The sequence below is a fragment of the Antedon bifida genome, chromosome 3 (assembly GCF_963402885.1).
Source record: "Antedon bifida chromosome 3, ecAntBifi1.1, whole genome shotgun sequence".
NCBI lineage: Eukaryota > Metazoa > Echinodermata > Crinoidea > Comatulida > Antedonidae > Antedon > Antedon bifida.
The window spans coordinates 18,807,015-18,831,689 of record NC_136228.1 but is presented as its reverse complement, the minus strand read 5'-3'; the positions used below and the strand labels follow the sequence as shown (position 1 = coordinate 18,831,689).

Here is a 24,675-nt window from a genome sequence, read left to right as displayed (position 1 = left end):
GACTTTTGGCTTAGAATAAATGGAGTTCTATATCTATGTTACTTTGCTTATGATCTGAAAACACAACACACTATATTCTAGCGATCCGGGATAATTAGACTAGCTATGCAAATTAACTTTTATTTTTGTATTTCATCAATTTTTGAAACTTAATCTTAATCAACGTACTGTACACCTGATTGGAACTGTTGTGGTTTATATAAAAAGAGTGACATCATCGTATAACAAACAGTGACTATTCAACGATGAGTCGGTGTTTATCTCTCTAGACGTACACACGTTTGACAACTCTATATACCACAACACACGAATTATTTGGATATATACGGTATAGACCAGGCAAACGGTAAAGGAAACGAAACAACCATTTAATGCACTTTACGCAACGTTGCAGCGCTCTATCCATGTAAAGAAGGTTCTTTGATTCTTATAAAACAGATTAACTATATTCTGTCATTTTAACCACCATATGTTTAATGAACGGTTTCCGGAACAGTATTATTCTAAAGAGTAGATGTGTTTTCTGAAAGAACTATATATTTATTCACAGTGATTTATAAGAACAATTCAAAATGTCTGTAGCAGAAATTTACCAGCCTAAACCAACGTGTTTTAGTATTGAATCACTTGTTTCAAAGGATGTCCCGTCGTCAGCCGAGTCGAATCATCATGGTGCATCGCCATTCGCATCACCAGTAACATCTAGATATAAACCCTGTCCGACTGAGTCGCCTTTTTTAAGTACATTACATTCTATGAAAGGGTTATATTCTGAACCCACTTACGCAGACTCTCATGGGATAGCGATTCCACAACCCATAGGACTAAGTCATCACCACCACCCAGGCTTAAGCCCCACACACAGCCCTGCAGCCTTACATAGTATGTTCCACTCACCTAGGCGAGATCCTTTCAACTTTTACCCGTGGTTCTTTTCAAGGAGTCGCCTGTTAGGACAACGTTTTCCAGGTAAGTCAACTTTGCTATATCTAAAAAAGTAATACAGCATATAATTAACAAGCATATTCTGTTCTTATTTATTTTTGTTATTCTAGCACTAATTAAAATAGAGATCACGTTAGTAATAGTATCTACCGGTATGTGCAAATATTATATTTATAACAATCTAATTTTTAAACTTTAAATCTTAGTATACTCTTGTTGATATATAAGAGTCATTACCCTCATTCTTATCGTAATGTTTACTCCCTTCTCCCTACCACTAAAAACTTATCATATGTCAGTAATGTAAATCATCTGCTAATTATTGTGGTCCATTTGGCGTCAAATTGGTCAAAAGTTATAAACAATCAAACATAAGCAAGGTGCAGTGCAAGAATCAAACGTGTGGTTAGACCACTGGATGTGAAGGACAGAGGGCGAGAGGAGGTGATGACCATGAATCGATGGAGAATTAACCTGCTGAAGAGTAGGCCTAAAGAGATTTAAATAAAAAGATGTTATTGATGATCAGGATGAGGAGGAAGTTAGGATATGGTGATAATTCGTTTTGCATCAATATAATTAAACAGATAATTTCAACATTTTAATAGCTTCAATGTTTTCAATAATTGAAATTAATAATTTAACTATAATGTATATTATTTCTAAAATCAAACTCATTTGTAACAGGGATATGAGTTACATTTAAAATGTTTACAAGCTAAAACAAGCTTGGTAATTATTTAATGGAACTGGGCCTTTAAAACCACGAACTTGCTGATCTGATGGCTGCCGTGGGTCCGTGGAGGGCCTAATTTGAGGACCAGAATAAACACATTTAACATTTGTTGTTAACATTTTACCGGCATTTTATCATCATTGGCCAAATAATTAAAATAAAATAATAATTTTCGGTAAACTTTATTAGGCCACAAACATTGTAATTATTGTGACAATTGTCCTTATTGTGATAATTATCCTTGAATTGTAATACATAATTGATTTCAATTAATGTGAAATGGATACTGTACTAATCGATATATCGATATCCACCAAATCATTTCAAACATAAAGCGTCAAGTTATCACTGGTACCTTAAAAACAAGGAAAATCGATACACTGATTAAATGAATACAAACTGTCTACAAAAGTTAATGAATGAATTGCCTTGCCTCAATTGCAAACAGAATCACGAGAAGGCTTCCTAAATGGATAATTTAAGTTCTAAAGAGTAAATCAAACAACGGAATACACTACGTTTCTTAAAAGCTGTTGTAAAAGGACTCTAATGAAATGGTTACTACAACCAGGCCGCGACAGATGGCGGTCGTTTTGATCTTCATTAAAGGTGTTAATGTTTCCAAGTTTTAAAAGTAATTTTGGAGTCTTTAAAAGTTTATACACTTAAACGAAACAGTAACATAACATTTTGACGGCAACAATATATAGTTGAATGTTTGGTTTGAATTTACATTGAGATACGCCATTTAGGCCTAGGCCTATGCGAAACACGCAACATAAGAAAGTAGGTCTACTGGACTCTCAAATTTGCCAATACCTATTTCAATAATAGTTACATTAACCTGATTAGGCCATAAACGGTTAATAATTATATATTATGAAACTAATTTAACGAAAACTAAATGAGCAATTGTGATGCTATTTGACGTTCTTAACACATGCATGTCTAGAGATCTACACTATCAATATCAAACAACGCCCTCTGTAACCATGGACACATCCACAACGCCCGCATTAGCAGACGATAATTGTTCTTTTAATATGGTTAATTAGTGTACGTAGTCTTACAAACGATCTTACAATACAAACTACATAAGAACCACAGATATCTATTCTCTTCACGATGAGAACTAACAATACGCCACTAATCATAGGGCAATCCAATTAAATTGGGTAAAGATCGCGTTAATTAAACACTAATGTGTTGAAACACAAGGAGGACAACAGTTCAATGGCCAACAGATATAATGTTCATGTGTTTTGTTACGAAAACGAACCAACTTTTTAGGCTCATTTTTCGAGTGAAAATTGTCCATTTACCGGGTTGATCCAGGTCAGGGGATCTTTTAAAATTAAAACTAAGTAGGCCTAAAATAGCCAAATGTCTAGTCTTTATACGACGGAAATGTGTACCGTAGGCCTACCAGAGTACCTTTCCTTTTAGCCTATTTATTTTGTTATCCACTCTTGAAATGTTTATTTATATAACATATTTGACTCATATACTCTTCTATTTTTTTTTCTGGTGGAACTAGCCTTAAAGCCCATCTAAGCTTATTTAAGTTTATCCAACATAGTGCATTCTACATTTCTACTACTCTTGTTATTACATAATATGATCTTATGAGAATAAAATTGAATTTCCTACCTAAAGTGGTGGGTATACCAATCCAACAACATCTGATTACTTTTGTCCGAATTCTCTCTTTTAAAAGTTGTAAAATGCTTAACTTTTACTAATTATACCTTTAGGCTGATTCGTTGTGTGGCCTAATGAATATTGAACAAGGTGTTTTGGTATTGGTGGTACACGCGTCGGCATTGAATAACATCAAAAGAACATACTATTAAATGTAAACAAACCTTCACAACAACTAACTGCCTCTAGGATACATTTTTCAAACGTAACCATACGATATTTAATCGATTCGGTAATAATTCTAATTGGTCATAAATTATTAAAGTTACACTTTAATTAAAAGGGTGTGTATAGCCAATAACTCAATTCAATGTAAAAGATGTATGAGTGTATTAATTAACTACAAACATGGTTCTTAGGCTTATATACACAGCGAAATGTCTTCCAATTGATTCTTCGTGAACTTACCATCATATTAGCCCTTCCCTATATACAATATTCTAAATACTATTCTAAATAAAAGCCTATTTCTAAATGAAACCAGACAAAAATGTTTTACTTTAGTTAGGCCTAACGTAGTATTGTTCTGTCGGGTTGACAGGCGAACTCTGATAGAAATGTTGTATTGACTTTCAGAACAGTGTAGGGCTACATACTCATGAAATAAAAGTAACGGAAGAAATAAAAAATAGGGCCTACAAACTTTCGATTTATATAGGCCTATTGAAATCTGAAAACACAATTTTGCTAATGAGGTTCTCATTTTACCTGAAGAAAAAAACAAGTTAGGCCTAAGAACAAGAAGAAAGTTTATTTAGAGCATTAACCTGATACGACTAAAAACACAAAATGAGAACTCGGTTTCGTTTGTCTCCTATTCATAATACTGATTTATGATTCCAGTGGGAGATAGAAGTCTACTGTTTCTTTCGTTCCTTCCTTCCTCGACAATTAGTTAAATCAAGTGATTTGTTAGGCATATCGGTTACTTAATAAATGTTTCATTCGTCTTAATAACTTTAGTACTTGCATATTAAGTGCACAAATATCTCTCGCCAATAAATAACGAACGAGTTATTTTAGTTCATTTTACAAATAGACCAGTTAGGCACATTCAAATAATATGAGTATGCCTAATGTGAGTAACAATACTTTTGTTTACTATGTACAGATGCATAGCATTTTTGGAACAATTGAATATTTATATATTATTATACGATTTTAGTCCATCGTACCATTAGTACTTATGCACAGGGCGATTATTACCCAGTTTAAATATAAGGAACAGCAATGATTTAGACGGTTGATAAATATGATTATGATACAACATAATATTCATATATTTTGATAATAATAATCATAATTATTATGATATGGATAATAGTTTCGTAAACCAGTCCAGGGAAATTTTCAAAAAATGGCCAAATTATGATAATAAAAGAACTGTTAAATTAAAATGAACTAAAATACACACAATTCTAGGTCCTGTATGATGATTTACATCATGTAATATTTTAGACGCAGACTGCAACTAAATACCTCGATCAGATTTAATTTAGTGAAACATATTTATAAATTATATCCGATTCTCTAGTTAGTGTATGTCATATTTCAGAAAGGCTTGTAAAACAGACATACAAGTTTCATAAAAACAACTTGAACTTGTCATTGTTACAGAATTATGATGACTGTTAAACATCAAAATATCAACATAGTTTTAAATGTCAAAATTAGACGAGGAAAACAAATTGCAAGAATATTTTACGACTCTTTAGGGGATATGATATAATACAGGAAAGAAATCAAAAACTCTTGTGAACACTATTAAAGTGTCACCTCTAAACAATTGACAATCCATTTATTGCCAATCTTTTGCAAAATTTATTTTACTGGGTAATTCTAAAAGTTTGTTTCCATACTTTATCTTAAATGAATAATATTTATGGTCATATCTGTCATCAGACATTAAGGTTAATATTTTAATCATAACTATTTAGTTTCTATACCATGAACATGCCTCTGTACTTTTTTTTATTAAAACTATCAAAACTTTAAAAAAAACACCTTTCATTATTATAACACAAAATGTCTTGATTCGAACTTAAAACATACATAGTACTAATCTGACATGACATTATTTGACCACATTTTCATACTTGCAATTATAACAAATATAATTATTTAATAAATGGATTTTTATTTTATTTTTTTTTAGGAGTAGAATTACCGAATGCTGGATTTGGATTTCTTCAGCATCCATTTAGAAAACCAAAACGGATAAGAACTGCTTTCTCACCATCACAACTTCTACGACTAGAACAAGCTTTTGAAAAGAACCACTATGTTGTAGGGGCGGAGAGAAAACAGCTAGCGGCCAACTTAAACCTTACAGAAACGCAGGTAAGATACCAGTAAACAAATACATTGTATAACTGTTTACTATTTTAACTAACAGTACGATCCAAAAAACCGGTTACGACAAACATTTATATTTATCACATGCTAAATTTCTGATTGATATTGCCCGAATATCGCTATTTTTATTTTCTACTTATAGGGCCTATGAATATTATAATAATACGTTAAACTAAACACTAGAATTTCCTAGTCCTACATTATAGCAAATTGCAAATCAATACCCATGCATTAAATGACTCAACAATTCGAAAAAGTAAGTATACAAATTAGGTTTAATTAAAGCTAAATTAGGCTTTAAAAGCGTCTAATTGTTGTCTCAGACGTGGGCTAATTTATTGGCTATACGCTATCGTACAATTGTAAACGCTCACTGTTATTAGTAAGAAGTAAAATATACATTTCTAGAATTCTCGATCTAAACAAGTCGTAAACGAGTGGTTTAAGAACCTTAATTAGTACAATTAGTAATCAGTAACTATGTGAAATTGAGTCTTGTTAGGTATCATTAAACTAATTGATTGATATCAATCTGTATGTTGGCATTGTTACCAATAAACATCCTAGTCTATTTAATGGCTATCATCATCATCTGAATCATTCTTGATTTCATGACTTCATGGAGAACACATTAGATTAAATAGCAACTCCTGGTTTAACATTTATTTTTATTTTTAAAATAATATAATAATAATAAAAATATAAATTCATATTAAGGAACGAGCTACACATCAGCGGTTCATGTTATAAGATAGAAAATTCACCAATACTGACTCTCATTATGTAAATTTGAGACATTTTTAGACTCTACTGCTCACTATGTCGGTCGGTTGGTCGGATGGTTGGTCCGTCGGTCGGTAGATCGGTTGGTCGGTCGGTAAACACTAACGCAAATTTGAGCACGCGACTGCAGCCATGTAGGCCTATATGGCCTTGTTCTTACAGAAAAAGGTATAGGCCTATTATTTAAAGAACAGTCAATTTTACATAAGAATTTTATACTACTTAAATTACAAATAGTGACCCGGATTGTAATTTTACAATATCTTTAGTGTTACAAACGATAGGAATAATCACACTCAAACTGAATAAGATTTATTATTGGCTTGGCGAGAACAGAAATATAAAAGAAAATTAATAATTTTACTTGTAAACAAAATAAGAATCTTTGGTAACAGTAATATTTTTCAAAATTAATTATAAATACTTACACAAATAATTAACATCACAACATTTTTAAAATGGACATTGTATCATCCACTAAATTACGACGAATGTGTTGAAGTTTTGGATTGCGTTTTAGGGTTCTATAGAGATGTGAGTGCTTATTATTACAGGTGGGCTGCCTAAGTAAAATGTGTGCTGATTAGCAAAGAACTGATCTCAAATCTGTTCATCGTTTTTAATCATTAACTATAGGACAATTGTAAAGAAAATAATAGACATAAAATGGACAATAACGACCCACCAATCCGAGTTATTTCAGCCAATTAAAATCATAAGCGCCTTGTTGTGGCTGGAGAATCAAATAACAAGCTTCTAAAAGGTGTGACAAGATCTAAAGTTGAATAATTGATAGCATTTGTCTTCGTTAATTATCTTCTTTTCATTATCATTTGGCTTTTTCTTTAGATTAATCTTTTGAACTTGTAAGCAAATTGTGTTTAAGCGTAGAAAATCGGCTTCTCGTGTTTTGTTTGGACTGCTGAGGTGGGCTGAGGGGCATCTACGTTGGTAGCGCGCCTAGCCCTAATCGGGTTCTCGACGTTCTTGTCTTGACTGGGGTTGGCTGAGGGAACCTGAGGGAATACTTACCGTAGTTGTTCATACACCTTAGCTAAAGATCTGGTTTGTTTTATCCATACAGGCCTCTATGTTTGGTTGTTCTGGGCTGATGGGAACCTTAATTTATGGCTTTTTACATACATCAGGGAAGTTCACTCTTTCCTGCTTACATTCAAGCGCTTGGACACAATAGGAACACTTTTTTTGGTCGATACCTAAGTTAGTTCTATGAAAAAAAAAGAATCTTGGTAGCAGGACGAGCACAGTTTGAAAGCCCTGTTATGTCAAAATAAATAATATTTTACTATGCTATTTACTAGTAAACCGATTAGCCTACTCAAGCAGCCGACTAGTAATTTTCAAAATTAACTTAATTTTAATAGCCAGGTGAAACAAAATTATACTGTGTGGGAAAATGCAGAAATGAACAATAACCGTAACAAATAGTATTGTCCAAAACGATAGCATTTAAGCTTTGTACGTTAACTACGGCATGAATTACACTTCGTGTTGCTAATTAGGGAAAAATTGACAAATTAAATTTAGCGAAATGTAGCGTTTAATGTGCGGTCTTGAGCTAGGATAAAGAGTTTACCTATAGTGGTATTATTTACAGTCGGCTGCGGGTCTAAACTACCATGAAGGCGAGTTGGGTTTGCTTGGCTGGGTAATAGTGATATTTAGCTACGCTTATTGACATTACAAGAACTGTGCTTTTAACTAAAATAAAGAAAATGACTCTGCATTAGTGTTGTATTGACAGCCACACATTATTTTCAGTAAATTTAACAAGTTTAATGAAACAGTTTTTAATCATCCATGGGGAACGGATTATCCCGAAACTTTTTGATTTTCTGCTCGTATTACTGATATCATATGGAAGTTAAAGAGCACGAATAAGCTAATATTTTAAAATGTGTTGAATAGAGCAAAGTACAGTCACGTTGTAGTAGGCTAACTATAGACTGTTTAACCAGAGGCATGGCTTATTTTTCTTCCTTATAATATAAGTTCTATAAAAATCCGATTAGGGAACATTTTGTTGTGTTGAATAAAAGTTAATTGTAACCCTTATTTTGACGTTTATGTCCTTGGCTAAACCGCAAAGCGGACTAAATAGTTTTTGTGAAAGACAACAAATGAAAAGAATACTAGTTTTGTTAATAGTTAACTTCATTACTCATTTTTATTCGCTTGTAAATTTACCGACAACAGGGTTTTAATTTTATTTTGATGATTATCGTTTTTTCAAAAATAAAAGATGTAAACAATACAAGCCTTCTGGCCGTAGATTATTATAACATATGTATAGAAAGGCATGAGTGATCGTCTGTCTTGTTATTTCTTTCTACACGAGCCCATTTCTATGAATAAAAAGTTCTTTGATTGAATTGTTGGATAATTTGAACGATTTTATCACAAGTAAGATCAAAACAGTTATCAAGATAAGAAAAAATATACTAAATTGCGAGTAATTATCAACACCTTTGATATCAATACTGAAATTAAAACGTGACAATTTTGAACCACAAAAATGTCTGCATTTGTTTTCATAACGAAAATGATATGTTTTGCTAACGTGTTATGAATATATTTTGGCTCTATGAACAATACACTACTTGGACTATACTATGTGTGTTTAAACAATTTGAATAATATAAGGAATAACTATAACAATATTAATATTTTTAAAATAAAATAAATTATTAATTCAACTACAGTGTATTATAATTTTTTTATTTGTTTTTAACAATTTAATTATTCATTTATATGGTAAAAAAATGAATTTCATAGAAATAAAATATTTATTGTCATTGAAAATGCCATTTTCCAATTAAAAAAACAAACATCGTTAATTAAAAAATCATATTTTATTAAAAGAAGAACAATTGGGTTTTTGTAAAATATGGTATTTTTTTTTATTTAGGTAAAGGTTTGGTTCCAAAATCGAAGAACAAAATACAAACGAATTCGAGCTGAAGAAGAAGGAGAACAAGACATGAAGAAAAAAGGGTCTCACCACGTGAGTCGATGGAGGTTAGAAACACAACAAGATGAGATGGAAGGGGATGAAGAGGAGGAAGAAGAACTGGAAGAAGATGAAGAAAATGAACACAGAGAGTATAACATGAAATGAACAAATATATTAAAGATGTTTTGGAAACAAAACATTGCATGTGACGTAACAATAACGCATATGAACACTTATCGACGATCATTTTGTACGCGACAATAAGTTGCAACAATGTGTCGAAACTGTTGCGACAACGCGGATTGTCTGTTGTAGTGCTGCTATGAGAGTCGAGCGGAAGTGAATAGGCCTACAACAATACTAAGTACCACAGCTTTGCATGTTGCCAGTGCTTGCTAAAAGGACGTTTACATTAACGCCTCAATTTATAACAATTTTTACCGATACGCTTAAAAATAATAAACTTATATCACGGTTTACACCATTGTTGAGTGATACCGTTTTTGATCTGTTACTTTCTTGAAAGGAAGGCACGAAAAACAAGGTTTTGAGCATTCACTTTTTATTGTGTAGGTACATATAGAACTGCATTGTTTTATACAGCATTTAGTATTTGTTGTTTAGGCAACCTATTTATTCAAAGTGCAATTTTAATGTCTAGAGCATTAGAAATATGTTTTTTTCTTTCATATTTTTTCGTACGCTAAGTGTATACCAGACTTACTTTGCTAAAAGAACAATTATCTGAAAGAGGCTGATGTAATCTATTTCGAATGCTATAATTGTCCTAATTGATTTAATATCATGCAGAGTTCAGATACATCAGGAAAGACACATTATTGACGGGCGGCGTACAAAAGCCGTAACCATGATGTTTTGACGCGCGCGTCGAAACATGTCTTAATGACGTTTCAATTAATTTACAACAAACCATTGTTTTAACTTGGTCATAACGTCATTATTTGATACAACCTTAATAACGTTAAGACCATCATTTCATTAATCCAGAAATTTTGTATATAATCCACTAAGTTCAGTGTTTCTATTCTATTTCAAACAATCAGTAAATAATATAGGCATAATGTAAATTAACATAATTATGTACAGAATTCTGATAATTTGTTTTATGAAATAATGTTAACACTACGTAGTGCAGCTATGCTGGTCGATTCATCAGTGTTATGATGCATTTAAACAAAAATTATATTAGGCCTAGGCACTACATAATCTGATCAAGAATCGGTATCATGTGTAGGCCTGCAAATATAACTATCAAATTGTGTTCAACGAAAAAACATTTTTTTAATAGAATAAATTAAATTAGCGTTCTCCATCCACCGAAATATATTATTGAATTCAAGTATAAACACTCTTCTTGGCTACGTTTAATTTAGTTTTAATATTACTAAAAAAGTTTAGGCCTAAACATGTTTTGTATGACTATATTATTTTAAAAAGGAAATAAAATTTCTACATTTAAAACAATTACCGGTGTTTTGATATTTTGTCATGATCGGTATTAATGTTTTTAGTATTTTTTACCGATAGCATATTTTCTGATGAAATAATACGATACACCCAGACAACAATCGATTGCCGTACTATAGGCCTACCCTAATTACCACAAACTACAGATATCTTCACCAACAACGAAATAAAAAAACGAAGATAGTATCTACTTAATTGGAAAGTTCCCTGAATAAGGGTTTACCGTAGTAGTATTAAAACATATTTTCCTTGTTAGATTCTGAGAAAGTGTCTTCTTAATAGGGGTGTCCCAATGGAGGTTCAAATTTAAACTGATTACATTGACATAATGTAGTAGGCCTACACCATGATTGTTGGCCGCGGTGTTGTATATTTCCCTAGAGCTAGAGTAGTTCACCATGGACCCTAATTGAACTCATGAATGTGAAGGCTAACATGATCAATCACCAAACTACAGTAATTTTGTCATCATTCTTTACGGTTTATATACATTCACGAAACTAAGAAAACCACGCCTAGACCCACTGAACAGCATTGTTATGTTACTCACTGATTTCTTCAACTTGGAATATTATATACATCATCAAATATAACAATTGTGACAACCTATACGATTAAGGCCTCAGTTGACCAATTATTCTGACCAAAATATACCTATTCATACTAATTTACAGGTTTATTTCCTTGTTAGGAATTCCTCACACAACAAACAATCATTCATTTGTGGCAATAAGTGGTTAATTATCATCAGTTTGAGGTTTGTGGCAAACTTCTAACTGAAAATAACAAGTACAGGTCGATGAAAAAGTCACTGAACTACGGGGCAACTAGCTTTAATAGACAACTTCATTAATTAACAGTAGAACCTATAAGTGGGCCTTCGGAACCCAACAGATTGTCCCCTGGGTGTCCGATAAAACATAACATTGTTACCCTTGTGCATTTCACGAGAAAGTATTCGGCCGCTTAACGTACCCCGTGAATAGGTTGTCCCTTGTTTGAATATCTGGTCTCTAAATGGGTGCCAAAATGAGGGATTCTACAGTAAGTCTAATGAGTATAATGAAGACGACATTTTTGACAATGTTGATATTGACGATAATAGTAAATTGTATAATCGATTCAATGATACACCAATATCGATTGGAGCTTATCTAATAACAAAAGAATAACATTAGGGAAGGGTCCTTAGTATTGTTTTGTTTAATTAGAAGGATGGTCTGTAATTATAGCAGTCTATTTCCATTAGTTCATTTAACAAGAGATTTTCTTTCCTCTTAGTTTAATGTACTTTATCTTGAGTTACATAAGTATTGTTACATTGCGAAAATACAGTGGTACAATTGATATTAGACAATTACGGTATCTCCTTATGAGGGTCAATAGTAGAAGTTACAAGAATATTGATTTTAGCATTACCTCTATCGTATAATTACCCAAACTGTTGACCTTCTCGAATTTCAATTGATTTCTTATTAACATCATCAGTTAATTACTTCAACACTTAAAATAAGTTAATTCTTGGTGTTTAGAAGTTAATTTATGGCAAGGTTGTTATGATCCGAGCGGTACCTTGTCAGGTAATGCTCATCAACAGGTAAACACTTTTTGGTGTGGTCAATATGGTGGTCATTGATGAGGTCAATAACTCTTCAACTCTTACAACAATTAGTTGTTAATACATTCATCTGTGAATGCGGTTTAATGTTAAACATACTTATGGACATTCCTAACTTTAGGACACCTATTTTTATATTCAGGGGACACCCTATATTGATGTTTAATTATCAACATGGGCAAATCAATAGGCCTATAGTAGGTCTACAAATCTAAACATATCATGGATTTAAAGCGCGTGTTCTCCGCCTTTAGATTTCTTTTGTCGACAGTTAGATAAAAGGTGTAATAGCCTAGCTCTTCAGTCTTAGGTTGATACATTTCGGACAGACAGACATTTCAATAGATATACGTTATCATTCATATTTCATTAACAAACACACATAGCTCACTTGATTATTATTTACAGACTCAAATTGCGGTTACCGTTCATGATTTATTTGTCAATTAGATAAGTCATAAATTATTATTTATTTCTAAAATTACATACACCAATTATGGAACAATCTATATAGACCGTGAAAAGTGAGTTTTTTATACAACATTAAACTAATTCCTATCAACTGACAATGACGATATAATATGACAAACAACCTTTGATTTTTGTTTAAAATCAAATTGAAAAATTAAAATTTAAAGGCTAAGACAACAATTTTATTTTTTAATGATACTATCTTGATTAAATGCCCCGCACGAAAATCAGTGGGCCTGGGCTCAGGTTTATCGATGATGCTCGTAACAAAGATTGCACGGAGTGGGCACAGAAATACCACAAAGTGGGCAGACAAATATTCTCATCATTAATACCGTTATCAACATGTTCATTTTTAGGTTACCTCAGCTTTGTCCGATAACAGCGGGGAAGACACACTCGAGTCGCAAACACGAGACGGTTAGATATATATCGTCCCAATGCCTGATCGATCTGTTCCTAATCTTCTGGCCTAAATCTGTCTGAATATGCATCATTATCTACCTCTATTAGTGCTCTCATAACCTAAACAATTTAAACTTATCTTTCGGGTCATGATCATCACAATTATTGCTCAATCATTGACAGTTACAGATACAGATATAGACATTTTGAAATTAAATCTCATGATTCCGAAATACTTGCAACTACATATTTTTTCCTCGAAACCTATCCAATAGGCCTAGGCCTATATTTTAACATTGGATATCTTAAAATAGGTTTCTAGTTAATTCCTCCTTTATAAAATGTCACGGATACCTTAGTCCTCAATTGTGACAAGTTTTATTTAAAAATGTACACAATTTTAAAGAATTGTAAAACTAAAAATATAAAATAAAGTATTGTATGCGGTGGCGATATAAAAACAATCGATATGCAGTTATTTAACCAGTAGGCGTACATGCATTTAAATCAATGGTTCAAGATATCTGTATCCGGTAATTTGGGAGGAATGAGAACATTTTATTTTAAAATAAACTTGATAGATTTTGAACACAATTGTTCAATTCAAGTCCAACAATTTCTCACAATAAGGAAAGACTGAACTTAAATTTGAGCGAGAAACCCGATCGTAATGAAAGTGTTTACCCCGTAATGTCACAAACTTAAAATAAATCAAACGCCTGCTTAAAACTAAAAGATGGCGCAATAATAAACAAAATAAGCATGGTCGTACTACGTATGAAATTATAGGTCAAGGGTCATAGTCTCCATGAGCAAGGGGTGATTTTTATTTCAAGGTTCTATATTCCAATTCATTATATGCCTAATTAATTTCATCAGTTAAATTTGTAGATAGATTTGATCCCCGGGGGTAGGCTGAATGTAAACTTACCGGTTTCTTCGACAAATACATAGTGGAAGCACCACATTCAATTGGATATTCATTTCTATTAGGAGTAAAATTAACATTATCTCCATAGGCTAAACATAATAATAAAGATACAACGAGGGCGCTATTTTGTTTATTTAATTTTAATAATTTACATTTCAAATAAAATACTTTTGCATTGCCAATTATCGAGAATAAATCAAATATGAAATCTTATCTTGTTGTCAAATCTGTTATCAATGAACATATCACGAACCACACCACGAAGTTTAGGTGCGCGTACAATAATGGATAATAAAGTATCAATACTTGCACGCGCGCGTACAAAAAATGGTTGGAATATATAATCAATGTTTGTACGCGCGCGTGAACTATCATTAGAATGTAATCAATGTGCTTACACTCCTGATGGCTTGTGATAACCATCTGTCAGAGAATATTAGCAAATTAAAGAAAGACTATTTTGGTAATAAAACAAAATGAATGTCCGCTTAAATTATTGCCAATGTTATGGAATGCTAACCAATGAGCATTATGTATACCTCATCCACTTTGATTAGGTATAATACATCTCACAACATATAAACGATAAATATGTCAAACTGAGCGATAAACATCAAAGGACAAATGGTAGTAAATGCGTAGCCGATGAAACAAACTCAATAGAAGAAACTTCGAAAAACAAACGTAGAAACATCAACAAAAATAAAGGCAGTCACGATAGATACATATATCATGACTATTAACACAACGATGGGATAAAACATTGCAAACAAAAGCAAACCAGAATGATTTTGATTTACGATAGTTGACTGACGATATACGATTGTTGTATATAATTGTGATTATATTTATATACAAACAGGTAATTATATGTTTATCGGTATTGAACTGGATTAATGATAAATAAATGTGTTCATTGTGCAGATTATATCTATTTTTATCAATTATTAATGGCTTTTTTGTACCGTACCAATCAAGAAATACACGCAATTTATGCACATAGTTAACAAAGATGTTTTGTCCACCTAAAAAATACTTTTTGTTGATTTTTGTGGAATATACTCTTTTACTGTCACATAATAGTTATTCACTTTGACAAAAATGTGGATCGAAAAAAAAAATTATTCACCTATTTTTTTTTAAAGAGTCAAACTGGAAGTCAACGGGTTTTTGGTTGAATTAAACCCTTTATTTTGTCTTTTTATAAGTGAAAACATTATTTTTTTAAACATTTTTATTTTACAGAAATGATTTTCTTTATTAAAACTGCGAAAGGCATGTTCAAGGTATTTTAATTAACTTAATAAAAAAAATAAAAACATCTTAATCTTCATTTTCATGTTTTGTTGGGGACAATACATCTTTAAATGTTATTTCATTGTTTTTTAATTATAAAAATACCATGCCATTTCACTGTCACATAACAGTTCACTTCTTTAAACAAAAAAATATCATAAAAAACGAAACATTTACTTGGAAAAACACCACAACTTAAGGGAAAATTAGTCAATCAAAGCTCATCTGTCTGTCTGTCTGTCTGTCAGACAACGGGTTTTTGGATAAATTTAACAGTTTCGTTTGTCTTTTTATAAGTGAAATAATTATTTTGTTTTGACTTAACCATTAAAACCTTTTTTACACATTTATGTATGCTTTTATTCGTTGAATATTTAGACCCAACAGTAATCAACTAACGTATAATCACACGTTTGACTACTGATGTTTAAGATACCGTACTAAATACAATTCAAACAATTTCAAATTTAAGCTGTTATGGTATTTCAAGCTTGTTAGATAAAGATCAACTCTGACCTTGATGTGTTCCTTTTTACTTGAAAATAAATCGAAATAAAATGTTACTTTAAACAAGAAAGAAAGAATTCGATTAATTTAATCAGAAGCGATTAACTTGTAACTCTATATAATCATTATTGTGTAGCTAAGTAACGGGATTAGACATATCACTGATAGGGCTAATCAGGTTCAATCGAACAATATTTAAATCGCTGCAACAAAAGTACAGTACATTTTTTTAATGATACATAGTAAAACCAAATAACATCAGAGACCCAGGGGAAAATTCAGACACTTTTATGGAAAAAATAATGAATCATTGGTTTTTTTTATCTCATATATTATGTCAGCGGTAAATATGTTTTATGGGCCCGAAGTAAGGACATTGTATCGCTCCGCCAAACCTACGCCCTCTCATATCGGATCCACTGATTGTACAATGCCATACATGATTTACAGTACTTTGTTTTATGTTTAATTGTCATTTATTTAGGACCGGATCCACTGATTGTACAATGCGATAGTATATGATTTACTTTGTCTTACGTTTTAATTATCATTTTATTAAGGATGTTATGACTTTAAAATGAAAGGTGTGCCTTTACTTCAGTCACAAAAAACAACCATTATCATCTTCCTTTGTCGTGATACATGCTATCATTAGCCTTCATAACAACTTATAACGTCTCATTTTCAAATTTGTAGTTCATTTCACATTCATTCTAGTCATTTTCAATTTATTCTCACAATATCATAATAATGTAATAGCAAAAATCAGAGTTGTTAAAAAACAGATTGCTGGAGAAACTTAAATAAGCAATTTAAGGCTTTAACGTTAGTTCGGCCAGAAAAAATAAAACGTATTTATCTCATATTATATGTATAAATATTAAATAAGCATTTTAAGCGAAGTAAAAAAATAGAAAAATGAATAGGCCTAAATAAATTTAAAAAATAAAGAATTGTACAAAATGATCTTGAATTTAGAAGATTTTACTAATAACTAATTGCATGAGGCCTACACATTTTATTAAATAAATAAAAAATATTTTCAAATTACGTAAGCGATAAATATTAATGTTGTTTTAATCAATTTGAGGGACCGCACCCAAACATTTAAACTTTGTTAGCTTCAAATCTTTTTATTAACTTTATATGTTTTTCACTGTTTTATACAAAAATACAAATAGGCCAACGTTAAGATAAAGTAAAAAATTGATCCATTTGAATGGAAGAATTAAAATACTTAATAAACTATTTGCCGAACACATTTGCCTAACAATATTCATTAAAATGTTTGGAAATCCTTAATCCGGGTATAATTATATTGTTTGTTTATTTTTACAAATTCTAATTCTTCTCGTCTATTCATCACCTTTTGGCTCACCTCTTCCTGATTTCGTGTAGAATTGAATACAAGCATAATAGCCAATTAAATATAAGTATCATATTACACGTTATAAGAGCTTCTAATCCTTTTGCAACATTTGGACACCTGGTCCAGGTGTCATCTTAATAACAATAACTTTAGTTATTATGGTCTGATCACTTATCTCTGTATACGCCTATAGCGTACAAACATTCCGGTGCAAAATATTCCTAATAGTTATCGATTTTGTAAGACCTTGAGAGGCACCTATACATGACTACAAATTGTATGATTTCATGCACTTTGAAGCCTCGTCATTGACCAATTAATTAATCGCAAAATATTTCTGATTTTAATCGGTGAATTAAATTAAAGTTGTACTTTCAAGTATTGAATTAATTATTTGTTTATTCATCAGTTACAAAAGGTGTTAAAACGTAAATCACGATATACCGGTACCCATTCACGTGGATAACGTTATTATTTTAATTCGTTAAAAGATATTCCTGCCTGGAAACACTTGACATCTTGAAATATTTTCAATTAAACACAATATTTTGCAAAAAAAAACAAAAAAATAAATAAATTTCGACCTATTTAGTTTTAAATGACAAACAATCTCTTTCAAACCCTTATTATTATATACCCTTATATTCCCATAATTCTTAGATGATTAAATATTTTTATATCAATCAATTACTTGTTTTCTTCAAAAAACATTGGCGACTAAGAACTTTAAACCTACATAAAGTCAAGTTCTAAAGCGAAACATCTACGTTTAGGCCTATGTGTTCTTTGGAAATAAGAATAATAAGAACTTTAACCGACGAAAAGTCAAGTTTCTAACGCGAAAAATCTAAGTTTAGGCTAGATGTGTTCTTTAGAATAAGAACTAGACTAAGAACTTCAAACCGACGTAAAGTCAAATTCTAACGCGAAACTGATCAAACTAAAGCAAGTATAGTTAATTAGATAATTGTTTCATAGGCTCAAACACTTTTAAATTTAATTAAATAGAGACAGTTTCTATAAGTGAACTACGCTGGTTCGCTTTATTAAGCCATGGAGGAATTAGTTTAAACGTTCATGTTCTCAACATCGATTGTAGTAGATGCTTGATTCAAATTCATTAGGCACTCATTGCATTCTAATTGACTAGCAACAAAATCACTTCTAATACTGAGTCAATATAAATTGTACATTATTTTTCTAATTTGCTAATTCAAAGTGTGGATATAATTCAATTTCGTTCACCCCATTATCATCGATAGATTGAGGACATTAATAGCTAGCAGCCGGGTCTTTCCGCAAGTTACTGTCCAATCAATATATCTACGTACAGCCGTATAAGCAGTATGACTAATTATATCCCATTTACATCCTCATAATATAAACGATCACTTGGAGGCCTTTCAACTATATTTCTAGGCAATTACTAAAGTTATTTGCTATAATAATTAATACAAATGCATCGAGAAGAAGAGAGATACCTAAAGGAAACGTCTGTTAATGATAACATAAATATAGACATCTTTCGATTCTTTTTCAATTAAAAATCACTACTTCTGTGTTTATTCAGAACAATCGGTTTTAGCTCAGACCAATCTTTATCAATTTAACATAACCTAACGTAACTAAATAAATTAATAATTTATTATATAAATGCAATTGCTGAATGTTAACGTTTTATCTTAATATTATAGGAATTCATGTTTTTTATGTGTGTTATTCATTTTATGTAATTATTTCTATGTGGAGAGCCTCTAGACGGTTATTTTTATTTATAACTATTAGGTGATGCTGCCTCATTGATTTACTTTTGTACTGTGTCTTACTTTGCACTGTATTTGAAATTTGGCGAAATAAATGATTCGATATGATATGAAACCTACTTTCATTTTATGCGATTTAATAAAGTTACGAGTTAATTGCAAAACAAAAATTGGATCACCAAGACAAGGAAGAACACTTTCTGAAAATCAGACATTTAGTGTCTGGGTATGTGACCCAATATTCTTAAAACCCAGAATTAGCTTAACACCTGTGCTTAAACGGCATGTACAATCATATCACGATTATAACACCAGAAATACTACGTGTGTTCCGTTTTCCTGTCTATCATCGTATCTAACGATTAGCGTGAGTTATATTTACAACCAATCTCAACTGTGAGATGTTCCTAAATGCCAACCTATCCAAATAAGCTGTTGAGACTGACGACCTTAACGCCGCGGTGTTAACTATTTTTTCTTGGACTATCTTAAAAGCCCTCATAAACGCTAACATTAACTACTAAAGGATAAACAGTCGAGCGAGAGAACAACTTGATGGCTTTTTAATTCCTTCGCTAAGAAGGTACCACAAAAACACCTAACTATTCTCACCTGTCTGGGTAGAGTTTATAGTCATTAATCAGACGAGAAACTGATGGTATGTTATAGCAAACGAGTGAATAATGAGAGATATTACCTCTACCGTGATAAAACATTCAATAATTTACAGATTGACGAACATCTATCGCCATCGTACATGACAATTACAAATTCATATACATTTAGCACGAAATTTAGTACGCATTTATTATCAAATTGTGTATAGCCAAATAACAAAACTATGACCCCATTTACACTTTCGTTTGGGTCCAGGGCCGGTCCTGGGCCGGTCCTGGGCCGGTTGCAAATATTTACTTTTTAGGCCGGCCCAGAGCGTTTACACTACCGACGCAGATTACTGGTCGTAAATAATTTTATCGGAAGTACCATTGCATGCTGGGATACGAAGTACAGTTTGTTTACATTTTTCTCGCTCGATCGTCAATTCAACTTTCCGCGCGAACCGACCATTTTATATTTATACTGTTGTTGTTTTTTGTCCCGTCCCGTTAAAAAACAAAATGAACCCCACTGTTTTATATATATGGCTGTATTTTATGTATATGCGAAACAAGCGGAGGAATACTTTATTGAAAGAAGTCACAGATGAGGATAATGAAGAGGAGGTTCATTTTACAAAATATCAAGATCGTGTTCAAAAGAGTAGAAGACGTTTTCTGAGAGATGTTGACAGGCGCTCAAGGGAGTATCGCCGTGCTAGGCTAGGCCGGTGGGTACACTTTCTGACATACGGTGTTGGCCTTGGATACATGGTTGACAGGCGAATCTGGTGCAAAATTCGGATGCAGGGTGTATTTTGGCAGGCTATTATAGAAGGCACATTTACTGAAGAAGACTGGAAACAAAATTTTAGAATGAAAAAAACCACGTTTGAATATTTATGTGGTCAACTTCATAATCGTCTTTTTAAATCAGACACTTGTTTTAGAAAATCAATTAGTGTAAAATTAAAAGTGGCAATTACACTTTGGAGGCTTGGTACTAATTGCGAATACAGATCAATAGGCCACTTATTTGGTGTTGCATCCTCTACTGCATGTAAAATTGTTATAGAGACATGTAGTGCAATAGTTGATGTTTTACAAGAACAATATATAAGATTTCCAGAAGGACAGAGACTGAGAGAAGTGGTGGCTGGTTTTGAGACACAATTTGGTTTTCCCCAATGTGCTGGAGCAATAGATGGCACACACCTTCCCATAATTGGACCAGTCAAATTTCATGCCGATTACTATAACCGCAAGGGGTTTTATTCAATTATAATGCAGGCTGTTTGTGACCACCAGTACCGGTGAGTACAAGATGCAATTTCACTTTAATTGATTTGGTTGTTTATAATGAGATATGTAGCAATTACTTTTATAAATAGGTAGTCATCATATCATTTACAAGTTATAATGTTTGTTTGCAGATTTACAGACATCTACATCGGATGGCCGGGAAAGGTACATGACGCCAGGGTTTTTGCGAATTCTCCTTTCTATGACGACTTGTGTCAAGGAAATCTCCTCCCAGATGTAAGTATTTCAAACTACGAAAACAAAGCAGTAACTTCTCTGATGGTGACGAACTAGTACTGTATTTTTTAAAATTTATTTCAGCTTCCCAAAGATATTGATGGCGTTCAAGTCCCATTGGTTATACTTGGAGATCCGGCCTATCCCCTACTCCCAACAGTTATGAAAGGTTACTCAGACAATGGAAGGCTCACTGAAAGACAAGTTACGTTTAACTACCGATTAAGTAGAGCCCGAATGGTAATTGAAGGGTGCTTTGGCAGGCTAAAAGGAAGATGGCGGTGTCTTTTAAAACGCAACGACACAAAGTTGGAATACCTTCCCACCCAGATAGCTGCAGCGTGTACTCTCCATAACATATGCGAGTTGTTTGGGGATGAAATTGAAATGGGGGTTGCAAATCTTGATTTATATAATGAACCAGTACTAGCAGCCATTGAAAATAATATTGAGGTTAATGGTCCATCAGGTCATACTATACGTGAAGCACTGGCCAATCACTTTCAACGAGAAGGCATATAACAATTTTTATTTGATAACTAGATTAAACTTTTAATGATATTTTTATATAAAATTTGTATTGAAAGGTATGCAACTGTACAGAAACAAAAAGCATGCAATTAAATAGTCAAGTACTTCCATGACTTTCAACATTTCTAAAATACCTTAAAATAAAAAAATAAGTTGTTTATATTGCTATTAATACTACATGTATAATAATTTTAGTGTAAGTTTCGTTTTTAATTATACATAGCACCATTGTCAAGTATTTTCATGACTTTTAACATTTATTAAAGGTTTTGTGAAAGACATTTTTTTTCTCTAAATTACCAAACTAATAACATTAAAGTATAGTATAGAAAACAATACTACATTGCATTGTTTATAAAGCATAACTATAGTGGCTGGCTGAGGTATGTGATTGTATAGAAACAAAAAGAAAAATGCAATTAAATAGTCAAGTATTCCCATGACTTTCAACATTTCTAAAATACCTTAAAATACAAAATTAAGTTGTTTATATTGCTATTAATACTATAATAATTTTAGTGTAAGTTTCGTGAAAGACACCATTTTACTTTTATCAAATTGTACATAGCACCATTTTCAAGCTGTCGAGCTGTATATAAAGTTTCAAAAATTACAAAACAATATTGCCTACTTTCTTTTCATTTTGTACTTAAGTAACTGAATACTGCATCCTGTTTATATAGGTTGTTGATTCTACATGTTGTAGTATGTTGGTTGGTCTGAAGATGGCTGTTGTTGTTGACTATTATTGAACATCTGGCACATCATCGACATCATACGCATTTCATGTTCTCTATCCTGGTTTCGCATTCTTTCTTCCCTGTCCATGTCTTCCTTTCGTCTTTTTTCCATGCTTTCTTCTCGTTCTGCCTTTCTCTTCTCTTCCCATAACCTGTATTCCTTCGCTTGCTCCATCTCCCATATCCTTTGCTCGTCTCTGTTCCTCTTCTCCATTGCCCAGTGTTGCTCGTCTCTTTCTTTCTCCGACTTTAAAAATGCCTTCGTCATAGCATCTAATGCCTGCTCTGCCTTTCCTTTTTTTGCCTTTTTTGGGTTTGGTTGGTTTCTACCTATACATAAGATTACAATTTCTTTATACTGTAATATGGTAATAATTAAATTTTTTGAATAGATAAATAGTAGGTAATCATTGCTCTATTTTTAAATTGTTGGTTTTCATATTTATTTATGATCGATTTATCATGGAATGTTTTGTGTATTGCACAACAAGTACTGTATTTATTTCAATAAATGCCCCAATAATCATAATATTTACTAACCGTTGTAAGTGGGTGTGGCTAGATGGGTTGCTGGGGGTGTGGCTAGATGGGTTGCTGGGGGTGTGGCTAGATGGGCTGCTGGTGGTGTAGCTTGATGGGCTGGCAATGGTGGTTCTACTACTACGGCTGTTCCTTCCTCTACTAGGCCTACATCATCATCGTCATCTAATTAATGATGTAGGGGACAATGAAATGATAAATTATAAATAACCACATAATTAAATAAAATGATTAGGCCTAACTTGTTGTAAAAAGCAACGTCTAATCAATGTTAAGTCTAAATCTGTTTTTTTTTCAAATTATTTAATCTACTTACTATCTGTATCGCTGCTACTACTACTAGGCCTAGGCCTAGTACTACTACTACCAGAGGAAGTGCTCGGTTCGTCATTTTCTCCTCCTCCTCCTCCTCCTCCTCCGGGTTTTTGATGTTGACGCCGACGGGAACAGACAATTTCCGGCGGGTTCATTTCAGGCCTGGACCCAAGTATTGCGTCCAGTTCCTCAAAATGCTTGCATGTTTTCCTGCTTGCCCCACTCTTTTTATTATTATCGGCCACCTTCTTGTAGTCCGCTTTTAATTTTTTAATTTTCCTTTGCACTTGCAGTGCGTTCCGAACAATCCCACTTTCACGTAGGAGCTTTTCGGAAATAATCCGATAGACGCCAGCGTTTCGGACGCTACCGTCCATTTGAGCCTGTATTTTTTCCTCGGCCCAAATCCCGAGCAACCCAAGTACCTCCTCGTATGTCCAATTGGAACCACGATTTTCAGACATCTTATAAAAATTGGTACAAATAAATTTAACTACGGAATATAAATGATGAAAAAACAAATTGTCGCGCGAAAAAGAAGGTATGTACAATGTAAAAGCAGTGTAAATTGACCAAATACCGATTTGATAATTGATAGAATTGAAGTAGCACTCGTCGTACACGCACGTACGTGACAATCTTACGAATACGTTATTCTCTAGGCAAGTAGGGTAAACCTAAATCTTACACTCAACGTAAATCACCATTCTTATCGTAATTATTCCATAGCGGAGGTTTCTTAAGTTTGTTCTCTATTGGACGACGCAACGCAAAGATATCGTACGCGCAATGTAAGACCAATCACAGTTCGTTCCGTGATTGGTCAAATTACTTGAGTTACACCATTGCGTTGCGTGTAAACCAAGCTTTGATAAAAAAAAAAGGTAAAAAACACTGCTTATAAAAATCGTTACATTTGTGATAAATGCTATTTAAGTATCTAGTTTATAGGAACTGAGGGGGAATAACATAAGATAAGAGAATGACGATATGGAATAAGAATGTGTCAATGATATGATAAACTAATGAGTCGATAATCACATAATAGAATGTACAGCAGGTATGTAAT

General features: G+C 32.5%; 3 protein-coding genes across 3 annotated transcripts; 2 read left to right on the top strand and 1 right to left on the bottom strand.

Moving 5' to 3' along the window:
• The first annotated feature begins 76 nt into the window (after positions 1 to 76).
• LOC144836992 (homeobox protein EMX1-like) lies at positions 77 to 10,679 on the top strand. Its single transcript, XM_078691958.1, has 3 exons — positions 77 to 969; positions 5,538 to 5,722; positions 9,450 to 10,679. The coding sequence occupies exons 1-3, from the start codon at positions 573 to 575 to the stop codon at positions 9,657 to 9,659; spliced, it is 792 nt and encodes a 263-aa protein (XP_078548084.1). The 5' UTR covers positions 77 to 572; the 3' UTR covers positions 9,660 to 10,679.
• A 9,667-nt stretch (positions 10,680 to 20,346) lies between these two features.
• On the top strand, positions 20,347 to 22,218 carry LOC144837891 (uncharacterized). The gene is made up of 3 exons (XM_078693205.1): positions 20,347 to 21,254; positions 21,375 to 21,480; positions 21,565 to 22,218. The coding sequence occupies exons 1-3, from the start codon at positions 20,464 to 20,466 to the stop codon at positions 22,000 to 22,002; spliced, it is 1,335 nt and encodes a 444-aa protein (XP_078549331.1). The 5' UTR covers positions 20,347 to 20,463; the 3' UTR covers positions 22,003 to 22,218.
• Positions 22,219 to 22,596: 378 nt separating this feature from the next.
• On the bottom strand, positions 22,597 to 24,084 carry LOC144837934 (uncharacterized). Its single transcript, XM_078693267.1, has 2 exons — positions 23,292 to 24,084; positions 22,597 to 23,081 (listed from the first exon to the last, which is right to left on the bottom strand). The coding sequence occupies exon 2, from the start codon at positions 23,017 to 23,019 to the stop codon at positions 22,705 to 22,707; it is 315 nt and encodes a 104-aa protein (XP_078549393.1). The 5' UTR covers positions 23,020 to 23,081; positions 23,292 to 24,084; the 3' UTR covers positions 22,597 to 22,704.
• Between the last annotated feature and the right edge of the window lie 591 nt (positions 24,085 to 24,675).

What these genes read in the sequence shown, in the direction of transcription:
- LOC144836992 (XM_078691958.1), top strand. Translation starts at nt 573, where the DNA reads ATGTCTGTAGCAGAAATTTACCAGCCTAAACCAACGTGTTTTAGTATT. An exon ending in GTTAGGACAACGTTTTCCAG is followed by an intron (nt 970 to 5,537) that starts GTAAGTCAACTT and finishes ATTTTTTTTTAG; the next exon opens with GAGTAGAATTACCGAATGCT. An exon ending in TAAACCTTACAGAAACGCAG is followed by an intron (nt 5,723 to 9,449) that starts GTAAGATACCAG and finishes TTTTTTATTTAG; the next exon opens with GTAAAGGTTTGGTTCCAAAA.
- LOC144837891 (XM_078693205.1), top strand. Translation starts at nt 20,464, where the DNA reads ATGAACCCCACTGTTTTATATATATGGCTGTATTTTATGTATATGCGA. An exon ending in GTTTGTGACCACCAGTACCG is followed by an intron (nt 21,255 to 21,374) that starts GTGAGTACAAGA and finishes GTTTGTTTGCAG; the next exon opens with ATTTACAGACATCTACATCG. An exon ending in AAGGAAATCTCCTCCCAGAT is followed by an intron (nt 21,481 to 21,564) that starts GTAAGTATTTCA and finishes AATTTATTTCAG; the next exon opens with CTTCCCAAAGATATTGATGG.
- LOC144837934 (XM_078693267.1), bottom strand. Translation starts at nt 23,019, where the DNA reads ATGACGAAGGCATTTTTAAAGTCGGAGAAAGAAAGAGACGAGCAACAC.